General features: G+C 43.1%; 1 protein-coding gene across 1 annotated transcript; it reads right to left on the reverse strand.

The window, feature by feature from the left end:
* Positions 1-3,250: 3,250 nt before the first annotated feature.
* On the reverse strand, positions 3,251-12,836 carry LOC120066646 (synaptic vesicle glycoprotein 2B-like). The gene is made up of 12 exons (XM_039018076.1): positions 12,374-12,836; positions 8,196-8,376; positions 6,993-7,144; positions 6,383-6,516; positions 6,088-6,177; positions 5,845-5,958; positions 5,648-5,736; positions 5,283-5,447; positions 4,613-4,746; positions 4,095-4,295; positions 3,601-3,760; positions 3,251-3,434 (listed from the first exon to the last, which is right to left on the reverse strand). Exons 1-12 carry the CDS (start codon positions 12,834-12,836, stop codon positions 3,251-3,253), a joined length of 2,067 nt encoding a protein of 688 aa, XP_038874004.1.
* Between the last annotated feature and the right edge of the window lie 11,915 nt (positions 12,837-24,751).

Below are 24,751 nucleotides of genomic sequence, written 5' to 3' on the forward strand. Positions count from 1 at the left end.
TAGGAATTACATGACCCATTTTGACCCTTGGTGAACAGGTCAAGATCACTGAATTTCCCTCTGTAGATAGATCAAGTATATAACTGTGAATAGAATGTCTAGATCTGGACATTGTGAAAAAAATGACCTACAGCACTGTGCTGTACACACAACTTTGCATTTCCTTATGTGACTAAACATTGAATCCACAAAAGAAAATGTGTTCATTTCATTTGAGAGTTGAGCTACCGGATACTTGAACATGCTTGCCAATCATTCTCAGTCACATTTCTAAGTGGAGCCAGTAGTGTATCTGTATTGCAGTGTTCCATTATTGTACACATTGTACAACGGTTGGCATCCATCCCCATCCCCAGCTGCCCTGGCCCTGAGTGACCCTAGGCTCACCCTGGTCAGGGTGAGAGGGGCCAGTGGGTCTGCGGGGGTGAGGCCAGTGGGCCTGTGGTGGCCTTTGGCACCTCAGAGTTACAGCTAGAGACAGAGCTGGCACCTGTCCTGTCCGCCCCCCACGCAACCAGAAACCTCAGCCTGCCTGACATGGTCCAAGCCTTCCCAGGTGCGCACACTCAGCACTCCACAGTTGTTTAAAGCAGTGAGTTTAGTTTTTGCCTTAGAATCCAGTTTGTGGTTTTAGAGAAGAGCTGTGATGGATTTTCACCAGATTCATATTTGTATAGCAGTTAACCTCTATTATGTCCTGTATAATTGTTTACAATTCCTCATACAATATGCAAACCAAGGAATATGATTGATTCACTGTTAGTATTCTGTCCTGCCCTACCTATAAATATCCACAGCTCCCATTTTTACTCTTGTATTGGACCTGGTGTCCTGATGTTGTCCATGGGGAAGTGAGTTGTTTCACACCTCTGGTAGAGTAAACATCACCACCCACAAATCTACCCCCCCCCCCCCCCTTCAATGCTCTCTGTTGAGGACCATCCCCCACGCCTCCAATGTCCCCCCACTCAAAACAGGTGAAATGACGGGAAGCCCTGAATGGGTTCTATGTCTGACTCAAAACATCTCAACCAAGCGTAAAGAGAGCATGTTTGCAACTCAGAATGAATGCGCTATGAGAGTTGTGTAGTTCCTCATGCTCGTGTTTTACACCTTTCATATCACTGGAGAAACCTGAACCAACCAGGTCTGTCTATCACCGAGTGACGTATTACAGCCCTAATGCCAAGTAGAAACCAGACATCGCTCACAGTACACTGATAGATTGATTTTATTTTTTTTCACAGTCACAAAACAAAACATGTATGTGAAATGAATGTCTTTTACCGTGACAGACAATATTTTGAGATCAAAATAGAAAAATCAAAGAACAAAGCATGGCTTTTTCTGTTTTACAATGACGGACACAGAAACTAACTCAGAAAAACAAACCGCCTAAGAACTGTATTCATAAGCCGATCCCTTGATAACGGTGGTGATGCAGTTCAAACATATGCTGGAGAAAGAAACAAGGTTTTTTTGAAAACACTGTGTACCTTATGGCTCGACAGAACCATTGCATTCAGGTAAGGCGGATAACTTCCTGCAGCTCAGTTGATAACAGATCAGTGTATGTTTTCAAGAGAGGTATAACAGGTATTAATTACTACATAATGTATCGGCAATAATGTGATTGTGTCTACCTACGGAGGATGGTACAAGTGCTCGATAGACTAGCTAAAGGAAACCAAAGCTACACTTTGAAGAAGGATAATTCAATATCACCTTCATTCTTGCTTTGTAACTTTCTCTATTTAAAATGTCTTACGTTATTGTGTGAATATAGTGTAGATACAATAACGATAGTCAAATGTAAAATAGTGTTTCAACAGCAAAGCGTGTAACTGTTTGATTGTTAGTATGACAGAATTAATTGGAAAAAGTCTTGTTTTGTATTGGAAAAGAAATGCAATTGGCTCCTCAATACTTGACAAGAAACAGCTTATGAATGCTTAAACTAACTAAAGTGATTGTTAATTCAAGCCGGTACAAGCTACAATCCAGTCAGTTATTTACATTGACACAGACAGCAAACATCATTCAGACTACTTGCTTTTTGAACAACACATGAAAAAGACACAGAAACATTACCTGGTAGGTAGATAACACACATACACACACACACACATGCAACTCAGTCGACAGTTATCAGTAACAGCACTGTGTGCTTCAGTGAATCCCCCATCCCCAATACAATAAGAGCATTTCCCCCACATATTGTAAAACACATTTTCCTTCATATTTCTATGTGGTACCACTTCAACAGAAAAACGAAAGATGTCGTCGCATAGACAACACAAATAAAGCACAGCCAAGAGCATCATGTGCAGTAACATGGAGGCTGAAACTGATAACATTTACAAGCAAGCACACAAACACACTCTAGGACCAACCAGTTTGCTAAATGAAGTTGCTAGTTAGATTCAATTGTGAAGTTGGACCGCAAAAATCGACAAATAAATTGATTTATTGTGGTTTCCAAGGGCAAATACTGCAGTAAATTGCAGTTCTATGTTGTTTCTCTTGTGGCGACCTACTGATGTACTATAACTTCTTAACACTCAACTAAAGTTAGAAATTCAAAAATACAGTACAGATGTGGTGAAGGATATTTGCTGTTCTCCCACTCCATACTGTAGGTTGATTGTAACACAAGACAAGAACAGGGAGGAAGTGCTACAGTCTACAGAGAGTTTACATTTTGGCGAGAAGGTAGAGGGTGTGAGTTGAGAACTATTCATTGAGGCAGGGCCAAGATAAAAAAAACGTCATTCTGGCAGAACAAAACAACAGTACGTGAATTCAAAATGGCACTGGGGAAAGATTTCCATGACCAGAAATCTGTTTCTGGTTACCAAAGTCTCCGTCGAGGTTTATACATTTTCAGATTTTTCATCTCGTCTCAGATGTACAGTATCATACATTAGTAGGGCAAATTAGGATTCATAGACTGATACATAAGCGATTGAATTTGAGAAAATGTCCATTTGGTCCCAAGAATAATTTATATACGGAGTAGATTTTAAAGCATTTCCCTCCAAACACGTCATAACTGGGGAGACAGAACAGACAATGAAGCACACTGTTAGTTAGCATGTTATTAAAGGTTCTCAATATGTTGCGGGAACAAACTCCTGTCAATTCCTGTTGGTTAAAGCCAATCTTGCTTAATGCCTGTGTGTCTCTCAGAGTAACTCCGCCTGTAAAGGTTGCTCCTGGCACCTTTGACCTTTTGGCCAGTATGACCACCTCACTGGAGGATCTTCTCCCGGGTCTCGGGTAGCTTGAGGGCCACCAGGCCTCCGCACACCAGAGCAGCACAGGAGAGGAGAATGGGGACGACTTTGGTGACCCCCACAAAGGAGGCAAAGATGGAGCTACCCAGGATAGCAGCCAGTTTACACAGGGCATTCAACACCCCAAACGCTGTGGCTCTGTGGGAGGAGGTTAGGGACACAGGTTAAGTAACCACAGGAAACTAACTTTATAACTTTCTAATAATGGGTTGACATAGTTCTAAGAGTATAAAAATCAATCATACGATATAGTATAATCTAGCTATTTCCAATAGGCCTAATCTAAGAAATTGCTGTACTGTACCTTTTGGAGGCTGGGTAGAGTTCCACTGTGATGACCTCGATGCCGTTCCATGCTGCCACGCTGACCCCACAGAACAGACACTGCCAGGCTATGATGGCCGCCTGACTGAAGCTTAGGAACAGGAAGAAGGTGCACCCAGCTGAGATTAGCATGGAGAGGCCTGCAGAGAGAGGAGCAGAGCGGGCTCACGGTAGAATGTCGCTTAGCTCAGTGGCACGTCGTATGCAGAGGGTGATGTAGCCGTGAGGTGTGCTGTACGATTAATTCACACTTCAATGTTCTTTGATCATATTTCAAGGCTCACACCCATAGATATAACTCCATAACACCTTTCTCATCTGACAATTGCAGAGCAGAATCCCAGGAGGGCAATAGCTGAGCTGCTGCTCTACACAGTATCTGCACTTGTCCTACCTGTCCATTGTAAGAGCTAATACAGCTAAAATGAAAGGAAGCTTTTACCATTGTACTTTGTCCAATGCAGACCTACTCACCTATGATTTTGACCCTGCCTATCTTCTCCATGAACAGAGCTGATATAATGTTGCCGGGCAGAACAGCCAGGGACCCCAGGAAGCTGACCAGGTAGATAAGCACGTCGTTCTCCTCGTCGATGTCCAGGTGACAGCCCCTCTTGTTGTGGAGGAACGTGGTGTTCTCCAGCTTACAGTCTATGAACTTCTCCTCATACAGGTCTGGAGAAACCGTGACAATGGCATTGATAACATAAATAGTATACATGGAGCAACATGCATGGCTTTGCAATTCTTAGTCCATTGGTCAATATGTACTGTCTTTTTACAGTGAAACATAGCAATAGTAATTGATGATGCTGGCATGCATTAGATACTGTAAGGTCACAATGTTTCATTCATATTGAGCAGGACTTGATTATTGCAAAAGTTCAATCTCCGTTTAACCTTTTTTTCTTTTGGAAACTTTCCAAAGGGTTAAACTTGTTAACAATGTGATGCATTGGTTGGCCTACTGTAACACCTCCAGCGGCCCCCACCTGTGTTATAGAAGACGGTGGATCTGATGGTGCAGTTCTCAAACATTGTTTCAGTGGACTTGATGTCCTCAAAGTAACAATCTTCAAACAGTGAATCCTCAAACTTTACAGACTTCATCTCTATGCTGATGAACCTAAAGGGATGGAACACAAAAGCATGATTCCTGACTTTTTGACCAAGTGGCACACAGCTAACTAATGGTTACATGCTAGAATGGCAGACAGCACTATCCCTCTTCAAAATTGTCTGTCGAATTTTGAAAGAAATGATACGTTCCATCAGGGGCACAACTTTCACTGGGGATGGGGCCCCACATTCTGAAATAGCTTTTTTGCCCCCCCCCCCCCCCCCCCCAGTTGTATCATTGGACTGTGATACAAATCGAGGCAAATGTGTGCTTTAGGACCATGCGGATGCCTCCGAGCGGTCGGGTAGGCTGTTTGGAGTGTTTATCTGACTGGATAAAAAAAATATATTATAATTATAATTATGTCCACCCGACGTCTAAAACCAAAGTTGCGCCCCTGGGCGCCATACTTACATAGAATGATATGTTACATTGTCATATCAAAGAGACATGATAATGAAATGACTGTTGTAATATTACTACCCGTGGTACTGTGGTGTAGTAGTGAGAATGGCCAGAAGGGGACGATAGAGGTGACATACTTGTCATTGATGTATTCTCCCTCTCTGTGGATCTGATTCTCCAGGGAGAAGTTGAAGTGGAAGCGTTCTACTCTCTCTCTATGGAACACCTTGACTTTGGACTCATACTCCTCTTGCTGCAGGTATTTGATCATGTCAGGGAACCACACACCCAGTCCATAGTAACTGAAACACAACGGTAACAAGAGTTATTGGACCAATGTAAAAAGGAACATTGACAACCAACGTTAGAATACACATACAGTATTTTTGCATCCTGATTGGATACCATTTGTGATGCAGTCTTGATACATTTACAATCAGCTTCACACACTATATATACACTCTTACCTCTTTGGCATCACATATATTGTACATATATTTACCTGAAGGCCATGGTGAACCAGATGATGGCCATGAACAGTGTACTCAGTCTCAGCTCAGGTCCCAAGAGAGAAGCAACGTTCTTCAGCATCTGCAATGAAAACATGGCATAGTGACACGTCACCTACTAATAGCCTGTTACTGTTAATGTTGGTCTCATTAGGTAACACGTTTGTTTTCAGGACATTTTGGGGCCTACCAGTTTGCACAGAGTGAGGGTTCGAACGGCCCATCGCTGTATAGCCGTCCCTGTGGCACTCTGGATCTCAATGAACTCATCCTCATTGGTCTTAGGAGCCTTGATGTGGGTCGCCTGACGGGAATGAAATGATGTTCACTCCTCTAGTTAGGTTTCATTATATTCTGTGATGCTGAGAAACGGCAAAGCAGCCCTTCAAGAGCGTGTTATTTATTGTCAAACTGTTGTCGTGTCTCCACTCACCTGGAAGACCTTCTCAGGCTGGCCCTTAGCCCTCCAGTTGGTGTCATGAACATTCTTCAAGATCATCCAAGCCTCGTCATGTTTGGCATTCTGACAAAGACAATCACATACTCTGAGTGAAACCTTAGGATAGTAGTCCACACACTTTTTATCGATCAGTTTTGTTTTATCTAACAAACTCGGTGTTGATTTATGAACGGAAAAAAATTATCGACACAATATGTTAAACCCAGAGTATAAAGTTCCTGAACTGTTCATCTGTGAACAATCTTTAATTGGAGAAAACAGATCTTACTTCCAGGAGGAACCTGGGGCTCTCAGGCATGAACATGAGTCCCACAAGGGAGGTGATGGCAGGCAGGGCACAGACCAGCACAAACACCCTCCAGCTGTGGAACTGGAACTCTGTCCCCATGCTGAAGCCCCAGCCTGGAACACAATACAGCCACAACACAATCCTTATTCATTCTCTACGTCTAGACTCAAGAGCCTGGAACACAATACAGCCAAAATCTCTCAATGTGTCTAGAAAACAATCACAGTAAGATATACTAAAAGGGCATTATGATCATTTTCACAATTTCACAGTATTATTCCAACCTCATAGTGTGGGAATATAAAACACAGCAAAATCACATTTTGGACTGCACTGAGATGTATTTCAATGCAAACCTAGAGAGTAAATGACTGGTACTGAAATATATTTTACTGTGCGTTTACAGACTAATATCTTTAAAAGATCTATCAGCCAAGTAATGAACTCAATACATATGCTATAATTTGGTTACATTTACACAACATCCAGTACACAGACCACTGTAGCTAAACTTGCTTATGTCAGCAAGATAATATTGATCCCAGGTCATAGTAAGAGTTTCCTGTTGAGTGTTTAGTGTGTACTATACCGTAGCGAGGGATGATGCCCCAGGCAGTGAAGGAGGCGTAGATGCCCCCCACCATCCAGAACATACACAGCCAGCTCAGGTGCTCCCCTCTCTTATCCATCTGCAGGAACTCTGAGAAGTAGGAGTAGACTATGGGGACAGAGCCTCCGATGCTGAAGGGAGAAACACAGGATTAGTATAGGAACTCACCGAGATTGTAGACTACACAACAGATGTGTAATCTTGCAAGTATTACCTTTATTTAATGGTCCAATGCAGCCGTTTTTTGGGTAACAATGAATTACCTTACTGTGATTGTTTTCAATTAAAACGGTCAAAAAGAAAGAGAAATAGCTTCTTAGCAAAGAGCAATTTCTCAAGCAAGAATTTTGCTAGGACTATATGTGAGTGTCTGAGTGGGAGGGGACAACTGAAAACTGGCGCTTATTGGCAGAGAGGTTTGGAACACTCTTTCTTATTGGTCTATTAAGTAATTGACTGCCTGGTGATGTCACAAGGCAGGCCAGAACTCCATCCCACCATAACAGGCTGAAATTTCAAACAGCTCTTACACTAAAAGGGCATTATCATAATTTTCACAATTTCACAGTATTATTCCAACCTCATAGTGTGGAAATATAAAACACAGCAAAATCACATTTTGGACTGCACTGAGATGTATTTCAATGCAAACCTAGAGAGTAAATTACTGGTACTGAAATATATTTTTGGAGCAGGAGACATAAAGGAAAATAGTATTTTTTTGCAGATTTTTGTCAGTAGTTTGAGCTTCCACAAATATCCAAACATACATGGATACACACGGAACTAATACACCATGCTCTTGCAGCTGAGCTTTTCTTTTTACACAACACAATGTTTTTGCATACTGTAGCTTTGACCTGATTCTGGAGTCAGTAAGCATAAGCTTACATCCCTGTGGAACAACGCTATTCTGAGACAGCACAGTGCTGCGTTGTTGTAGGAGGAGGAAGGCTCTGAATGTGTTGTCCTGCAGTAACTATTTCTTCTTTGTTGTAGTTCTTTAGAAGCTGTGTAAGCGTCACGTCGTGCGACACATACGTAACATTGTGCAGCACACATTTTATCAGGTGGAGAGGATCATGTTCAGGTTAAGCCCCAATCCCAGTGACAACCCAAATTCCTTCGAGTAGCAATTCATCCCTTGTTTCCACTTTCTCTATAGACGGGGGTCTTTCTTACCCGATGCCAGAGAAGAGCCTAAAGAAGAGGAAGAAGCCGTATCCCTGGGCGAAGGAGGAGAGGAAGGCGAAGACACAGTTGACGGTGAGGGCCCAGATCAGACACTTCCGGCGGCCCAGTTTGTCTGCCATTCCACCCCAGATGAACGCCCCAAACATCATGCCCAGGAACACTATCAAACCTGCAGGAGAGAGGCAAGACACAGTCAGAGGCCAGCACAGCTACAGTTCACTAGCATACATGTATCTAGTGATTTGAACTCTGTGAATAAAGTGAAAGGCAGATTCCACTCAACACACTGTTGAGATGACCATACGTTCTGGTTGTGACCATACGTTCTGGTTGTGACCATACGTTCTGGTTGTGACCATACGTTCTGGTTGTGACCATACGTTCTGGTTGTGACCATACGTTCTGGTTGTGACCATACGTTCTGGTTGTGACCATACATTCTGTTTGTGACCATACGTTCTGGTTGTGACCATACGTTCTGGTTGTGACCATACGTTCTGGTTGTGACCATACGTTCTGGTTGTGACCATACGTTCTGGTTGTGACCATACGGTCTGGTTGTGACCATACGTTCTGGTTGTGACCATACGTTCTGTTTGTGACCATACGTTCTGGTTGTGACCATACGTTCTGGTTGTGACCATACGTTCTGGTTGTGACCATACGTTCTGGTTGTGACCATATGTTCTGGTTGTGACCATACATTCTGGTTGTGACCATACGTTCTGGTTGTGACCATACATTCTGGTTGTGACCATACATTCTGGTTGTGACCATACATTCTGGTTGTGACCATACGTTCTGGTTGTGACCATACATTCTGGTTGTGACCATACATTCTGGTTGTGACCATACGTTCTGGTTGTGACCATACGTTCTGGTTGTGACCATACGTTCTGGTTGTGACCATACGTTCTGGTTGTGACCATACATTCTGTTTGTGACCATACGTTCTGGTTGTGACCATACGTTCTGGTTGTGACCATACGTTCTGGTTGTGACCATACGTTCTGGTTGTGACCATACGTTCTGTTTGTGACCATACATTCTGTTTGTGACCCTACATTCTGGTTGTGTTTTTATGGATCCCAGCATTGTATTTTAGGGAACATACAATTTACAGAGTTGTTCTTGAATTGCTCAACTACTAAAAGAGCCCAGTAGCCCCAGCACATCGTGATAGTTGGGCATTGGTGACACTTTGATGTTGTCCACCGTGGGGCAGGCTTGTCCATCTCTCCTGAGAGATGACGGCCTAACCCGGCCAAAATGCAGGACAATGTCCTATGGACAGTATTGAGAAATCTCTCATTAATGAAATAATTTGTGTAATAAAAAACATGTTTAGTTGGACACACTCAAAGACAAACTGTTAGGTGATTAACAATATATCTGTTAATTGAATGATTAGAATATTCCGCCCTGAAACATATAATTGTATGGAAGTGATTAGAATGTATAAAATCATAATCAATAAATGTGTAGTCCTAGTCAGAATTAGTGTAAAGACAATATGTCTTTATGGTATTATAAACACAGACTGTCTGAGCTTGGTGCCGACCTGACTAGAGATTTGGGAGGGAACAGGGAGTACGTGTCAAGAACAAGGTCACTAATCTCTGTCGCCTGGGTAGCAGGACATGTGTGTGCGTCTGTTTGTGTGTATGTGTGTATGTATGTGTGTATGTGTATGTGTGTGCGTATGGTTGTGTGAATGTGTGGGCGTGAGAAGTCAGTATAAAATGAATTGTTTTGTATTCTTGATTGGAGAACGTTCCCGTGAATAAACCTTTTTGACTATTTAGCTGGGCCTCCGTCTGTTTCATTCGACCAGGATCTTACAAATTCTGGTTCGCAGACTGAGTAATATAATTAAATTGGGTTATGAACCTGGAGAACAAAATTCTCTTATCACAAACATTTATTGGAATAATTGTACATGTTTATACCCATTTTTTGTACTCTGCATTCTTACTCTCTCAAGTGCTAGGTCAGAGAGGTAAAATCGTGTTTCTAAGGTAACAACAGACTAAGTGTTTTTGGTCAAATTAATAGCCTTGAGTGGTCTTTTGTAAAGCCTTAACAATGGTAACAGGTATGCTATTTAGATGTCATAATGATTTTTTTGTGTTTTTACTTCTCAGTGGGGTGTCTCTTTTTAGAACATACCGTTTAATGTGTACCTTTGTCCATCTTGCAAAGCTTGGCTGGAACAAGTATTTTTAGCATATAATGAAAGCCTGCGTCAAGTATAATTTTCTTTTAGTTCAAGTAAATGCTGACATTTGATAGAATCCTGTAGTTGGCTGTGTTTGTGCCTCAGCAAGCAAGTACAGTATTTTCAGATAAAGACTATTTAAGCCCCAGATAAGTACCTATAACGTATGTGACCCTTCCAGTACTTTTCTGTGACACTTTTCTATGCACTGTACTGTATATGTACGCCTAAAGCTTCCCTCAGCTTACATGTAGCCTATCAACCATACCCATCTATCACTGGGGAAGAATCTTCCCAAAATAACTAAATGTATCAATGTGCCTAGCGCCAAAGCCTGGTATCACGCTCTGGGCCACGATGTCACTGCAGATGGCACTGCCATGGGGGGTGTGGGTGATGACTGGTGTGAGAGCGAAGGCCCGCCCATCACCGGATAAGGAGAAGACGACCAATCCCCCACCCTCCTCTCCCCGAAGGTTAATGACACTGCTGCCACTCTGCCTTCTGATTGGACAGCTTCCACCCATTGAGTCAGAATGTATGCTGTGGTGATCACAGTGAAAGTGTGGATTAGAGGCAGCTCATATTTCAGTCCCATTGAAGCTGATTGCTTATAGTTAAGGAGTGAACATATCAACCCTTGAGGAAAAACCAGAGTGCATTCTGTAAATTTGGACTAAAATATGTAGATGAAATTACTGTAAAGAGCAGCATTCATGCCACACCAAAACAGAACATCTGCTAACTTATTCCTTTTAAAAGGAGATGCTACATGAGATGTTTCACTGTGATCAAGCATACCCTGTTTCCTTCGAGTACCTAAAAGTACCCTGAAACCACCATACCTATTCAATTTAATTCAATTCAAAACATTATTTATACTCGAAGTGCCATTACTTTGGGCATGTCAGTCAGTCTGAGATGTGAGGGCTGCAGAATGTACAGTACAGTGAATAAAAGTTGATTGTGATTGTGATTGTGATTGTGATTGTGATTGTGATTGTGATTGCTGCAGCATAAGTTAGCCGAAGGAAAGTGAAGCAGCAGGCGAACAGTACGTATCCTAGACGCAAGGTCAGTAGAGTAGCTATCGATCTCCTCTCCTCAGCTACCTGCTGACTCAGTACTATCAGTACAGCCTGCTTGTGGCCGCTGGGAGGAGGCTGTTGGCTGGAGAGAGGGGAAAAAAAAGCCCTCTCATCCCAGATATTTGTCTCCTTGGACAGCTTCCACCCACAGGCTTCAAAGTGAAGGACTTGTCTTGTATTGTTAACTCTGAATTACTAATTCACCACTGCACTAGAACAATATGTCCCACTCTTCAAAGATGTCGTATTCTTAACCAAATTTTCCCATGTCCAGTTTGATTTATCTCCGTCAGTTATTTTAGATAGGCCAGTTCTTTTATCAAGCCTTTGAGTAGAAAACCTTGAACATTTGAATGCCCTGTTATGTGTTCAAATATTCTATGTCAGTCTCTGAGAAGAACCGTTCAGAAATGTTGTGAACTCGTCTGATGTGCTTATTTAGCTAGCTGCTGTTGTTAAGGTGGAATGGAAAGAGGACCCATTTCCCTCAGACATGAACCTGCAAAATGCTGCATGGTCTCAATCAGTGTGATTGGTGGCGTGCCTCAGACCCGTTCCGGTTGCCAAAAATAATGTGTTATTTGCTGTGGGGATACAGATCATAAATTTCCCACCTGCTTCACTAAGCAGGAATATATTGACGTCCAGTAGAGCATGACAAGCAAACAGATTAATCTTGAAATCGACTGTGCCATTAGCTAATTTGAGAGCATTTCTAATTTACGGAGTACTTAAGTACCTGCTGGCTAGTATTGATTGCCAGGCTGCTATTGGCTGGAATCAGTTGACCCAGACATTGTAAACGTGTTAGTATGGGCTGTATGTCTTCTAACAAGTAATGGCATTTATCCATGACTCACCTAGCATGCCTTTCTCTCCATTGGATAAGCACATGTCCTTCTCCGCACTGGGCAGCACGAACCCCACCACAAAACACTCCACCCCGTCAGCCATGAGGGCCAGGCCCAGCACTATAAACAGGGTCCACTGGAACCGTCCATGCCCACAGTCCTCCATGATGTCCTCATACTGCTCAGCCAGCTCCTCCAGCTCCGTAGCCCCTGCCTGAGACTGCCTGGCCTTGGCCCTCGCTGCCCTCTGGGCCGCCTTCACCTCGTCAGGGTGGGGGATCCCCTGGTACTCCCCCTCGTACATCTGGTCCTCGTCATCATGGCCCTCCGTGGCATCGCTGGCTGCGTCCTCCTCCTGAGGGTAGGACTCGCCCTGGTAACCGTAGCCCCCCTGGCCTCCTCCCTCTCCGTAGGTGCCGTAGGGGTCACCTCCTCCTTGGTGGTACACGTTGTTCTGGTAAGGGTCAGCCATGATGCCGCTGAGACGCTACAGCCAAGTCAGCACTGTTGCAGTGAAATCCTTCAGATGATTCTAGACTAGACTGGCATACTCCTGGACACCTTGTTCCGGTGCTTTGCTCCGTGTGTGTTCTTGTATTCCAGATGCAGTTGTTTCTTGTTCCTGTTCTGAGGAGGTTGTTATTCAACTACTCTTTTTAGCAGTACCTGTATTGGAGCAATAGTGTTTTTTGTCGAGTAGCTACTTTCGCCTGTTCAGTTCTTCACAAGGCCTCATGCTGAACCTGAAAGAGAAAGTGTATTCGGTTATGCTATTCATATTTCTTATGATTGATAACAAAACCAATACTCTGTTAATTTACTCAGAACACTTGGGAATGTTTCATCCATTTTGTATAGATTTGACTGGGAGCTGAAACTAGACATATTGTAGATCATTGGGATCTACTGCATCTATCTACTGTAGGGCCTTTTCCCAGTTCTAATGGACTCAGTACTGAAACAGCTGGATGCAGTTTCAGATTGCATGAAAATGTCACCGGAGGTTCACTGGCATGATAAATGAATTCCTTGAAATGATCCATTTTAATAGGTTCCTTAGAGAATTCCTACCGCTACCTAAACATGTCTGTAGTAATATGCTACCTTAGGCCATAGCCTTGATGTATAATGTCATACCCTCTCAGATCATTCAGCTCACACTACAACACAAATGGAATATAGTAGACAACAATATTAACACACACCACACCCAATGAGACGTATAATTGTGCAATTATTGAGCGTATAAAAACATATTTTTCTTATTTCTTGGATACGAATCACTACTCGTGGTGCAGATTGAAATCTAGATTCTAGTTTAAACCTCTAAACCTATAGATCACATCTTGGTAATTCTGTATCAACTCTTTGCCGAGCAAACAATACAATTTGAAGGGTAATTATTTTATTTTTTATTTTGTCTTCTTTTTTCTATTGTTCCATTTCAGATGAAGCAGTTTCACATCTTTGACAACTCTGATAATGACATAACCAGTCGAACAAATCTCCCCCACTAATCCACCCCATAACAGTTCTCTTTACATCTCTACAGCCTGAGCGTGGTAAAGGAGGGAAGCCACGCTGTCACATTCACAAGTAAGCCTTTTCTTCAGCCCTCTCACACACCAAAGAGCCTGGTAATGCTGAAAATGAGATTTGTCTCGCCCGGGTTAATGCTGCCTGGCTGTCACTAGTCTCTACTGGCTCTCTGGATGCCTCAACTACACCGCATCGCAGCCCCCCCCCCCCACCCCCCCACCCTCTCTATCACTTACTACCATTGTGTCACTATACTGAGAGGACACTGTGGCTGCTGTCGAGGAAGTGGAGTTACATGGGTATCATAGTTTAATCATTAATCCATTAGAAATCAGGCAAACGTGTCTCACTGAGAATAATCAAAATGTTTAGTTATTCCTTATTCCTCTAAATATTCTATATCAGCCAACCTTTGAGGATGTAATAGCCTACATTCTGTAGTGTAGTAGTATACATTTGGTATTCCTTTGTAGGGATATGATCACACTTAATTTGAGCCAGTTTTTTACAGCAGGAAAATAATCTTGTATCAACAGGCAATGTGAACTATTATGTGGGTTATAATTGATAAAATTTTTGTTAGGGCAAATCAAGTCTGACATTTTAAAGTGGAAATGAATAACTTTAGAAGCCTTTTTAAACCTTGAATACACTACAAGTTTGCATTTCCTGTTGTGCAGGAAAATTCTCAGCAACAAAAGAGTGATCAAATTAAGATTTTACATCTGTATACGAGGGACTAAACTTTAATTAACATTCTAATTTGAATCATGGTGTAAAGAGAGACACTGTGAGGGACATTAGCATGTTCTTGGATTCGTTAAACAAATAAGGAGACCCAGGAGGTATGCAGCCAAGCCAGGTGCTAGTGTGTGCATGTGTGTGTGTAACTCTCCAGGATCTCTGTCCTCCTCTCTGGCATCTCATTAACGCCTCCCAACCTCCTTCACACTCAGCCTGCCTGCCTTCAGCCATACGTCTTCCCAAGACTCCTCCACAGCATACCGCAGCCTTCCCTCGCCAAGTACACTACTTCTGTTCTACACACAGCTCTTACCAAGGGCCTTTTCACTACAAAGATGAAATTCATGGTAATTTGGATGAGAACAGGCTGGAAGGTTGTCTTGTGTGACACAATCATCCTGAGTGAATAGATCAGGGGGTCAGGGGAAGAAGACTGTGAATATGCCACAAGGTATGGTATCATTAGTAATGCACGGCTCCTCAAGGCATTGGTCCCACTGCAATCCAGTTTGAAGATGGTTGTCTGAGTAAAATCAATTTGTAATACATTTCAAAGCAGCTGTTCCCCCTGCCTAATTCCATAGCTCTCGGAATTATGTTTGTCCGTCCATGTTAAGATTAAAGAATGCAACACAATCAGCTAGAGTTGTTGAGATGGATTCACAATGGTACAGTACACATCTTCTTTTCTTTCATATTGCAGAGGCAAGACTATTAAAAGCATACGATATGGGCCTTGAAGTTCTGCAGCTATGCTGGTTTTCCTCCTGTCCCGCTAGGTTCTTAAGGGACAGATACAGCGGTCCTGCATGGCTCAGTTGGTATAGCATGGTGTATGCACCGCCAGGGATGTGGGTACGATTCCTGGGGCCAACCATACGTAAAATGGATGCAAGCATGACTGTAAGTCCCTTTGGATAAAAGCGTCTGCTAAATAAAATATATTTTACCATTGGATGATACTGTACTCTACAGTATGTCTATCAGGTAGAACTGAAAACCAGCAGCTCTGCAGACCTTAAGACCTGCATTTCAATAACCCTGACATCATCTATTTCCCTTCATAAAGTGTGAAAATGCAGCACTTTTGTCCTGAAAGCCGTGACCATGCCTGAAAACTGCTGAACCTGCTCCAGTGCCACTTTTTATATGTTGACTAAGACAAGTGAAGGTCACAGATAGCGTCCATATAGACTTGGCTCAGGGAGGGAATCACTTTCAGCATGTTTACCAACTCAACCTGATACCCTGTACTGAGAACCCACAGACACAATGAGCTCCTTACTGAGACAGAACAGAGTGGGACAGAGAGAGCGAGAAGGAAGTCAGAGAGAAGTATTAACCTATGCTCTGTTTTCCAATTCACTGCTGACCAGTACAACGAGGTGTAAATGGTGGAATTCACTACTGTATAAAGACTGTAGGCTGTGTTTTGCAACATAGTACAGTCAAAACTTTAAGTAATCACAAATGCATGGCATGTTTAACATACAAATATCAAGGCACAAGGCGAGACCCAGATGCAGACACAGGAGGCAGATGGTTGGAGACTTACAATGTTTATTAATCCAAAGGGGTAGGCAAGAGAATGGTCGTAGACAGGCAAAAAGGTCAAAACCAGATCAGAGTCCAGGAGGTACAGAGTGGCAGACAGGCTTGTGGTCAAGGCAGGCGGGTACAAAGTCCAGAAACAGGCAAGGGTCAAAACCAGGAGGACTATAAAAAGAGAATAGAAAAAGGAGTACGGGAAAAACACACTGGTTGACTTGACTAAACATACAAGACGAACTGGCACAGAGACAGGAAACACAGGGATAAATACACTGGGGAAAATAAGCGACACCTGCGGGGGGTGGAGACAATCACAGGAATAGGTGAAACAGATCAGGGCGTGACAACAAAAGGCATATAAGGAATTTGATCAGGCATTTCACTCGTGGTTAGAGTATTGGGCCAGTAAGTGAAAGTTTGCTGGATCAAATCCCTGAGCTGACAAGGTAAAAATCTGTCATTCTGCCACTGAACAAGGCAGTTAACCCACTGTTCCTTGGTAGGCCGTCATTGTAAAAAAGAATTTGTGCTTAGCTGACTTGCCTGGTTAAATAAAGGTTACATTTAAAAAAAAAATATATATATATATATGTATGTGTGAGAAAGTTGTGGAGGGTCCAGTACTCTAGGTACTGGCCCTTTCCTGTTTTCGTTTGGAGCACCATGCAAAGAAAACTTACATTTCAGGCTTGCCGGAATCTTACCACATAACTACATTCAATCTTAATGAATTCTTCTTTGTTCTAATATTAGAGTGATGCCGTGATAAAAGGAAGGAACTCTGAAACACCAGGAGAGGATACAGCCCTGGAGGGGTTCCACTAGCAGCACCAGGAGAGGATACAGCCCTGGAGGGGTTCGGCTAGCAGCACCAGGAGAGGACACAATAGTGTCATAATGTGACAAAGGAAGCTTGACACAGGAGGCTGTCCATGGGAATCGAATCGTTCCTTGAACGAGGTAGAACATTTTGCAGGTAGCATAGAGATGTGCTACTCAAACAGGGATTCCTTTTCACTAACGATACAAAATAAATAGGCGTTATGTTGGAAGCAGCAACATTGTATACATTTACAGAAGGCAGACTAGTAACCACAGTGATGATCAAAACACAGAGTGGTGTATTATTCATTACTGTCCTGTAATTGACCCTGAATGGAGATTTGTTTTTAGGCATATAGACACTATTAAAGAAAAAAGTGCATCATGGTACTTTGAGTTATAGTTGACGTGGTCTGCAGTTTCTCCTGCCAGGTCACCAGTGGGTATCAGGATTCAGGCTTCAACAGTGGGAGTTGTGTAGCGACATCGTAACAATGTGTTCTTCCTTTCCCCTGAAATCATTCCTACTCAACCCTATCTGTCTTCTCTTCTTGCCGTCTCCTTGTCGGAGAGTGGATGATAATAATACATAGCTTCTTGAATCTTTCATGGTCCACAGCAATAAATTGCAATAAAGATGTGATGAGGAGCAGTGAGCCCACCCAGTCCTGCGCTATTTAGTTGAACGGATGTTTATCAAACTGATCTCACTACCATTTGCTTTCAAAACATCTGAAGCTCGTTATTTTGAGGAGAGCATGACACGAGAAGTTTCTTTACACAGACATAATTTCACGCATATTAGGCCTCCTTCCAGAAACAGAAGGAAAATGTCTTTCTATAGTGAAGCAGAGTATGGTGGAAAATAAAGGGCCATTGCTGATGACCTTGATGCTGATTACTGTGTACAGTGGGATTGGAAGTCTGGTTCTGCTTCATTAACAGCAACTCAGGAAAGGTGTGTGTGTGGGCGCGTATTCATGTGTGTGTGTGTGCGGCTGTGTGTGTGTGCATGTGTAGACAGCAGAGAAGAGAATAAGGAGCTCACTTAGATCATAGGGGAATATCCAGCTAAATGTATTTTCATTTCAGCTTCATGAGTTCTATGCTCATCCATATGAATTCATATAACTCGGTCAGGAGAATTTGAGCGTGAAATATGAGGTTTATTATATATTGTGGTGTCTTCTGACAGAGTAATTCAACGGAGTGAGAGAGGCAGACACTCTCAAGGCTACAGACTAAATATGTATTACTTTTCCTTTTCAATAAATCTCAATATTTAACACACATAGGCATAGATTTACTACATTTGACGAAGCTGGCGTAAACAAACAGACAGGGTAAACTCATATAGCCTCCTACAGTATTTCTCCACCAGACATTGTTGTGAAGGCAATTCGATCGAACTGAACTGGACCCGATTACCACTACATTGATGCTTGCCTTGCAACACCATTTTTTTCTGTCTGTTGTCTGTGAGTGTATGCCAGACCCCCCTGTGTATCCTCATCAGTGAGCACAGCCTCTGTTTCCTGGCACAGTGTGTGGTGTACCATGACAACACCAGGTAGAGATATCCTGAGGATGGCATTCTGGGCACGAGTCACGACCTGATCTTCAGATCTCTGAGTAACAACGGCGATGCCAATAGTCTCTGCGGCAAGAGCTCCATTTTGTTTGGGCTCTATAACATCGTAACACTGTAATGTTATCAGCTATACTAGATGAGTCACCAGGTTACGCCTGGGCAGCGATTTTGATCAGCTGGCGTCTTGACAAAATGAAAGATGTGTTCTGCCCTCAATCAATCAAGTAATGAGATGATGTAGCGATTTCAGCCTGCATCAGATGCATCTGTAACCATTAGGTTGAACCTTTCTCTACATGTGTAGGGGGGCTGGCTTCTTCATACCAACGTACCTAGGCTATGGACCGTCACTCCCTTGGCATCCGCTTCGCGTAAACTACATCTAAGGGAAACTGCAGGTGGTTTTGCAGGCATAAATCTGGGTCAACCTGGTAGAAGTGGTCTTTGTTTCTGTAGTCAGGTTTCTCTCGGTTTCGCCTGGATCTGTACATCCGGCCAGCGGTTCATTTTCAGTGCCTTGCTTCTGATTGTCTCCCTTAATATAGCTGGTTCTGTGTTTCTAAGGAGTGTATGGTGATGAGGTGGTTATTTCTGAGACGGTAGTACATCATGACTACTTCAGTGATCAAAGGAACAGAGACTGGCATAATGCAGGGGATCAGGTAGAAAGACACAGGAGAACCATTAGGGAGCTAGAGTACGGCGAAGAGCACCTGGGTGCTGCATTAGGCCTGCGGTACACTTACGTAATTGCTGAACCTGTAATAATAGCAACCTCTGTAACAACCCTTCGGTCTGACCTTGACCTGTCACGCTGTTATTCGAGGAAAAGTTTAGGCAGCTAACATAAACCGTGGAAAGCCTAATGTCATACATGACATATTCATGAACAGGGAGAAAGGCGTCACATTTCATGATAGAATTCTCAGTTTGTAATTATAACGAGCTTCAAAAAGTTAATTTGAGAGGTCAGTTGCTAATTGACAGGCCCAACAGACCCCTATTCAATCAAACCAGGAAGACATGAGAGGCTGTGAGTCATGGTGATTATTGGCATTGCTTGATGGAATACATGTTGAGCAATGAGATCGGCGGTTGGCCGGAACTAAATGACATGCAGTACGTGCTGTGCAGTGTTCAAACACAATGAACAATCTGTAATCCCCTTGCACTGAGATTAAACCTCAACCAGCCCCCCGGCTGATCTGATCTGTGTTCAGGCTGGTCAACAGCACCTCTCCATCTCCATCTCACTCTCTCTATCTCTCTGTATCTCTCTCTCTCTCTCTCCATAGGGAAGGGCCACACCCTTACACTAATGCAGAGAGGGAGAGCGAGTGAGTAAGAGAGAGAGAGAAATCAGCCATTGAGATCGACTGTCATCATGACAGATGCAAGCCGCAATTTAATCCTGCTTCAGACTGCAGAAATTGCATTCCGTCCAGAGCTGTTCCAAAAGCTTTAGATTACTTTTTCAGCGGCAGAGAAAAAGGGCCAAATATAAAAAAATTCAGTACTCCATCCTCCCTTGCCCTGTTATAGTACGACCCTCACTGTGGCATGCAGGACACAGCACTGATAAAGTCAGGATTGAAGGATAGCAGGAGGAGACCTGGCTTTTATTGATGTGTATGAGAAGGAAATGAATGTCTGGCTGAATGAAGAAACCCTCCTCCATTTCCTTGGTTTGCTTTTCTCCCTGTGAGTGAGGAGGCTGGTTTTATGAGACAATGTTGACATCTCTGCTTCTTGACTGGATCTAATCTAGGCATTAGTTGTCTGGAAAGGAGGATAACACAGTATAAATGTAACCTGGGAAATGTGAAAGCTTTCCCTGAAAGGTGACATAGGAGGCCATTCGTAACTTATCTCTAACCAGGTGGTCAACTTTGAAAATGTTTCATTGTATATCTCTGAAAACATACAATTGAAACAATGTCTCATATGAACATCCCTCTCGCTCTGGTCAGAGGGCAGCACTTCTCCGATGATCCTGAGGGTTTCAGGTCACTGCCCCGCCCATCCTGCGTGGTTCTCTCTCTCTCGCTCTCTGATGATGTCATGCCCAGCTGGGTGTTACATAACGCCAGCCTGTACTTCTCACATTTGGTAAGCACTCTTTCTCAAGCCATATATATCTATATCTATATCTATGGCTCTGACTCTATCTATTACTAGACCATAGAAAAATACTGAGGACACTACACATACTCTACTATTATGACTATGAAGTTTGTTTGGTTCGAAGAGATGCAGTACTTTAATGCTTCCGAAGTTCATTTGAAACGTCTCGCTCAACTGTTAATGACGTCTTGTTATTTTTCACAAGTTGAAAGAGTTCTCTTCACGTCAGAGATAACTGGCTGTCTTGTCCTGTCATCTCTTCTCATCCCCTCTTCTCACTAATTGGGGTCTCACTGTGCTCTCCATTAGAGATACGTATCTCTTTATTTTGGTCTTAATTAGGGCTAAATCAAACATCTGGTGTATCAGGTTGAGATCTGATGCTCAAGTAATTCTTATTATAAAGGGAAGATTACCTGCTTTTCAGTGTTGTTACATCATTGTGGGCTTCTTGCGAATAAAGGCAATGACTAATACTCTAGTTAAAAACAGAACTCAAGCCAAAACCAAGTCATTTAACATCTGTTCAAGACACCGAACAGTACAGTGTAGTCTCAGCAAGTGAAATTGGCCCACATGTGTACTGCTTTGTCAATATTGTTTTCAGCTATCACTACATTGCAATGTACAGGTAACTGCCAAAATAAAGGGAACAACGTATTTTGAAAGCAGGTGCTTCCACACAGGTGTGGTTCCTGAGTTAATTAAGCAATTAATATCCCATCATGCTTTTGGTTATGTATAAAAATACCCAGTTGCCCATTATTTTGGCTATCATGGCTAGAGCGGGCGGTAGGTAGCCTAGTGTGTCGGGCCGAAAGGTTGCTAGATCGAATCCCCGAGCTGACAAGGTAAAAATCTGTTGTTCTGATCCTGAACAAGGCAGTTAACCCACTGTTCCTAGGCCGTCATTGTAAATAAGAATTTGTTCTTTTTTAATTTCTCCCCAATTGGTAGTAGTTACAGTCTTGTCTCATCCCTGCAACTCCCGTACGGACTCAGGAGAGGCGAAGGTCGGGAGCCATGCGTCCTCCGAAACACAACCCAACCAAGCCGCACTGCTTCTTGACACAATGCACATCCAACCCGGAAGCCAGCCGCACCAATGTGTCAGAGGAAACACCGTACACCTGGCGACCTGGTCAGCGTGTACTGCGCCCGGCCCGCCACAGGAGTTGCTAGTGCGCGATGAGACAAGGATATCTATGCCGGCAAAACCCTCCCTAACCCGGACTACGCTGGGCCAATTGTGCACTGCTCCATGGGCCTCCCGGTCGCGGCCAGCTGCGACAGAGCCTGGGCTCGAACCCAGAATCTCTGGTGGCACAGCTGCCTTAGACCACTGCGCCAGCCGGGAGGCCCAGAATTTGTTCTTAGCTAAAAAATAATAAAAGAAGAGATCTCTGACTTTGAAAGAGGCGTCTCAAAGGAACATAGGGGGTTTAAAAGGTTTCTGTGTCTCAGTCACTAAATCTCAACCCAAATGAAAATTTCTGGGAGATTCTAGAGCGGATCCTGAAACAGCGTTTTCCACCACCATCAACAAAACACCAAATGAAGGAATTTCTCATGGAAGAATGGTGTCGCATCCCTCCAATAGAGTTGCAGACACTTGTAGATTCTATGCCAATGTGCATTGAAGCCGTTCTGTTTATGTTGGCGTTTCCTTTATTTTGGCAGTTACTTGTATTTCGTCAACATCTCACATACAAGTAAGATACAGACACATTCTGATACGTCCCTTGAAGATGTCACTGTTTAGGTGGTATAGTAAATATCAGAGATACACTACACGACCAAAAGTGCTCGTCAAACATCTCATTCCAAAATCATGGGCATTAATATGGAGTTGGTCCCCCCCTTGCTGCTGTAACACTCTTCTGGGAAGGCTTTCCACTAGATGTTGGAACATTGCTGCAGGGACTTGATTCCATTCAGCCACAAGAGCATTAGTGAGGTTGGGCGATTAGGCCTGTATCGCAGTCGGCGTTCCAAATCATCCCAAAGGTGTTCGATGGAGTTGAGGTCATAGCTCTGTGCAGGCCAGTCAAGTTCTTCCACACCGATCTCGACAAACCATTTCTGTTTGGACCTTGCTTTGTGCACGGGGGCATTGTCATGCTGAAACAGGAAAGGGCCTTCCCCAAACTGTTGCCACAAAGTTGGAAACAGAATTGTCTAGAATGTCATTGTATGCTATAGTGCTAAGATTTACCTTCACTGGAACTTAGGGGCCCAAACCATGAAAAACAGCCCCAGACTATTATTCCTCCTCCACCAAACTTTACAGTTGGCACCATGCACTCAGGCAGGTAGCGTTCTCCTGGCATCTGCCAAACCCAGATTTGTCTGTCCATCTGCCAGATGGTGAAGCGTGATTCATCACTCCAGAGAACACATTTCCACTGCTCCAGAGTCCAACCGCGGCAAGCTTTCCACAACTCCAGCCGACGCTTGGCATTGCGCATGGTGATCTTAGGCTTGTGTGCTGCTCGGCCATGAAAACCCAATTCATGAAGTTCACTACGAACAGTTCTGGTACTGATGTTGCTTCCAGAGGCAGTTTGGAACTCGGTATTGAGTGTTGCAACTGAGGACAGATGATTTTTACGCTCTACATGCTTCAGCACTCGGCGGTCCTGTTCTGTGAGCTTGTGTGGCCTACCACTTCGCGGCTGAGCCGTTGTTACTCACTTCACAATAACAGCACTTACAGTTGACCGGGTCTAGCAGGGCATAAATTTGACGAACTGACTTGTTGGAAACCTGGCATCCTATGATGGTGCAATGTTGAAAGTCACTTAGCTCTCCAGTGTGGGACATTCTACTGCCAATGTTTGTCTATGGAGATTGCATGGCTGTGTGCTCAATTTTATACACCTGTCATCAACGAGTGTGGTTTAAAAAGTCGAATCCACTAATTTGAGGTGGTTTCCACATATTTTTGTATATATAGTATATAAACCAAGCCATCCCTACAGATTTAGGTTCTTTGTTTGTTTAGTTATGGAAACTTGTAGTGTATTCAAGGTTTCACTTAAAAAATGTCAGACTTGATTTGCCCTGATGTAAAATGCATCAACCCCTACGAAAAAGTACATTAACTATAATCTACAAAATAATTCACATTATCCTTAAAGCTGCAGGATTATTTTCCTGCTGTAGCAAACTCGCTCAAATTAAGATCCTACATCTGTAGGTAGGAGAATATAGCATCTCTTTAAAGGCCTGTCGTGCCAGTCAGGGGCCAGACTGAGGGATGACAGTGTGCTGGCAAATAGAGAGGGATAAATACAAATGAGAGGTCCATTAAATGGAGAGGGGGAGGCCAACATCTAGCACTTGGCCCTGCAGTGAGTACAGCTTTGCTTCAAGGCACATAAAGCAGATCACACATTAGCTTCAAGAATGTTTTGTTATCGATTCCCTCTCTGGCCCCTAGTTATAGCCTGTTGCTCATTGAAACCACTGTTCATTTCCGGGCAGTCTCATCAGTCTCATTCAACAAGTCTCCCAATGACATTGCTGTGTGAACAATGCTTCAGCACAGGAGACAGGATATACAGTACATTTAACAATGTAGCCAACCAGTCACTTTTTATGTATAAACCCACCTCAACCACTCCAGTACCCCTGCACATTGAACAAGGTAGTGGCACTGCCCTGTATATACTCGCAGTATCGTGTTTCTTTAACTCACATCATAGTTCCTGTGTGGTTTTTATTTTTACTTTTATTTTATATTGCACATTTTGTTGGGTTATAGCCTCAATTCAAAATAGATTAAATCGTTTTTTCTCTCACCCATCTACACACAATAACCCATAATGACAAACTGAAAACATGGTTTTAGAATTTTTTACAAATGAAATACAGAAATATCTCATTTGAATGCAGGCTGTAACACAACAAAATGTGTAATAAGTCAAATGAATTATTATTACTCTCGTATTATTACAATCTGAGATAATAGCCTGTAAGTCGCCGTGACTATTAATATGTTGTCCCACAGCAAC

The sequence above is a fragment of the Salvelinus namaycush genome, chromosome 21 (genome assembly GCF_016432855.1).
Source record: "Salvelinus namaycush isolate Seneca chromosome 21, SaNama_1.0, whole genome shotgun sequence".
NCBI classification, from domain to species: Eukaryota; Metazoa; Chordata; class Actinopteri; order Salmoniformes; family Salmonidae; genus Salvelinus; species Salvelinus namaycush.

Coding starts and splice junctions, on each gene's coding strand:
- LOC120066646 (XM_039018076.1), bottom strand. CDS start 12,836: ATGGCTGACCCTTACCAGAACAACGTGTACCACCAAGGAGGAGGTGAC. Junction 5,737..5,844: donor CCCTCACTCTGTGCAAACTG/GTAGGCCCCAAA, acceptor TTTTCATTGCAG/ATGCTGAAGAACGTTGCTTC. Junction 4,296..4,612: donor CACCGTCTTCTATAACACAG/GTGGGGGCCGCT, acceptor CGGTTTCTCCAG/ACCTGTATGAGGAGAAGTTC.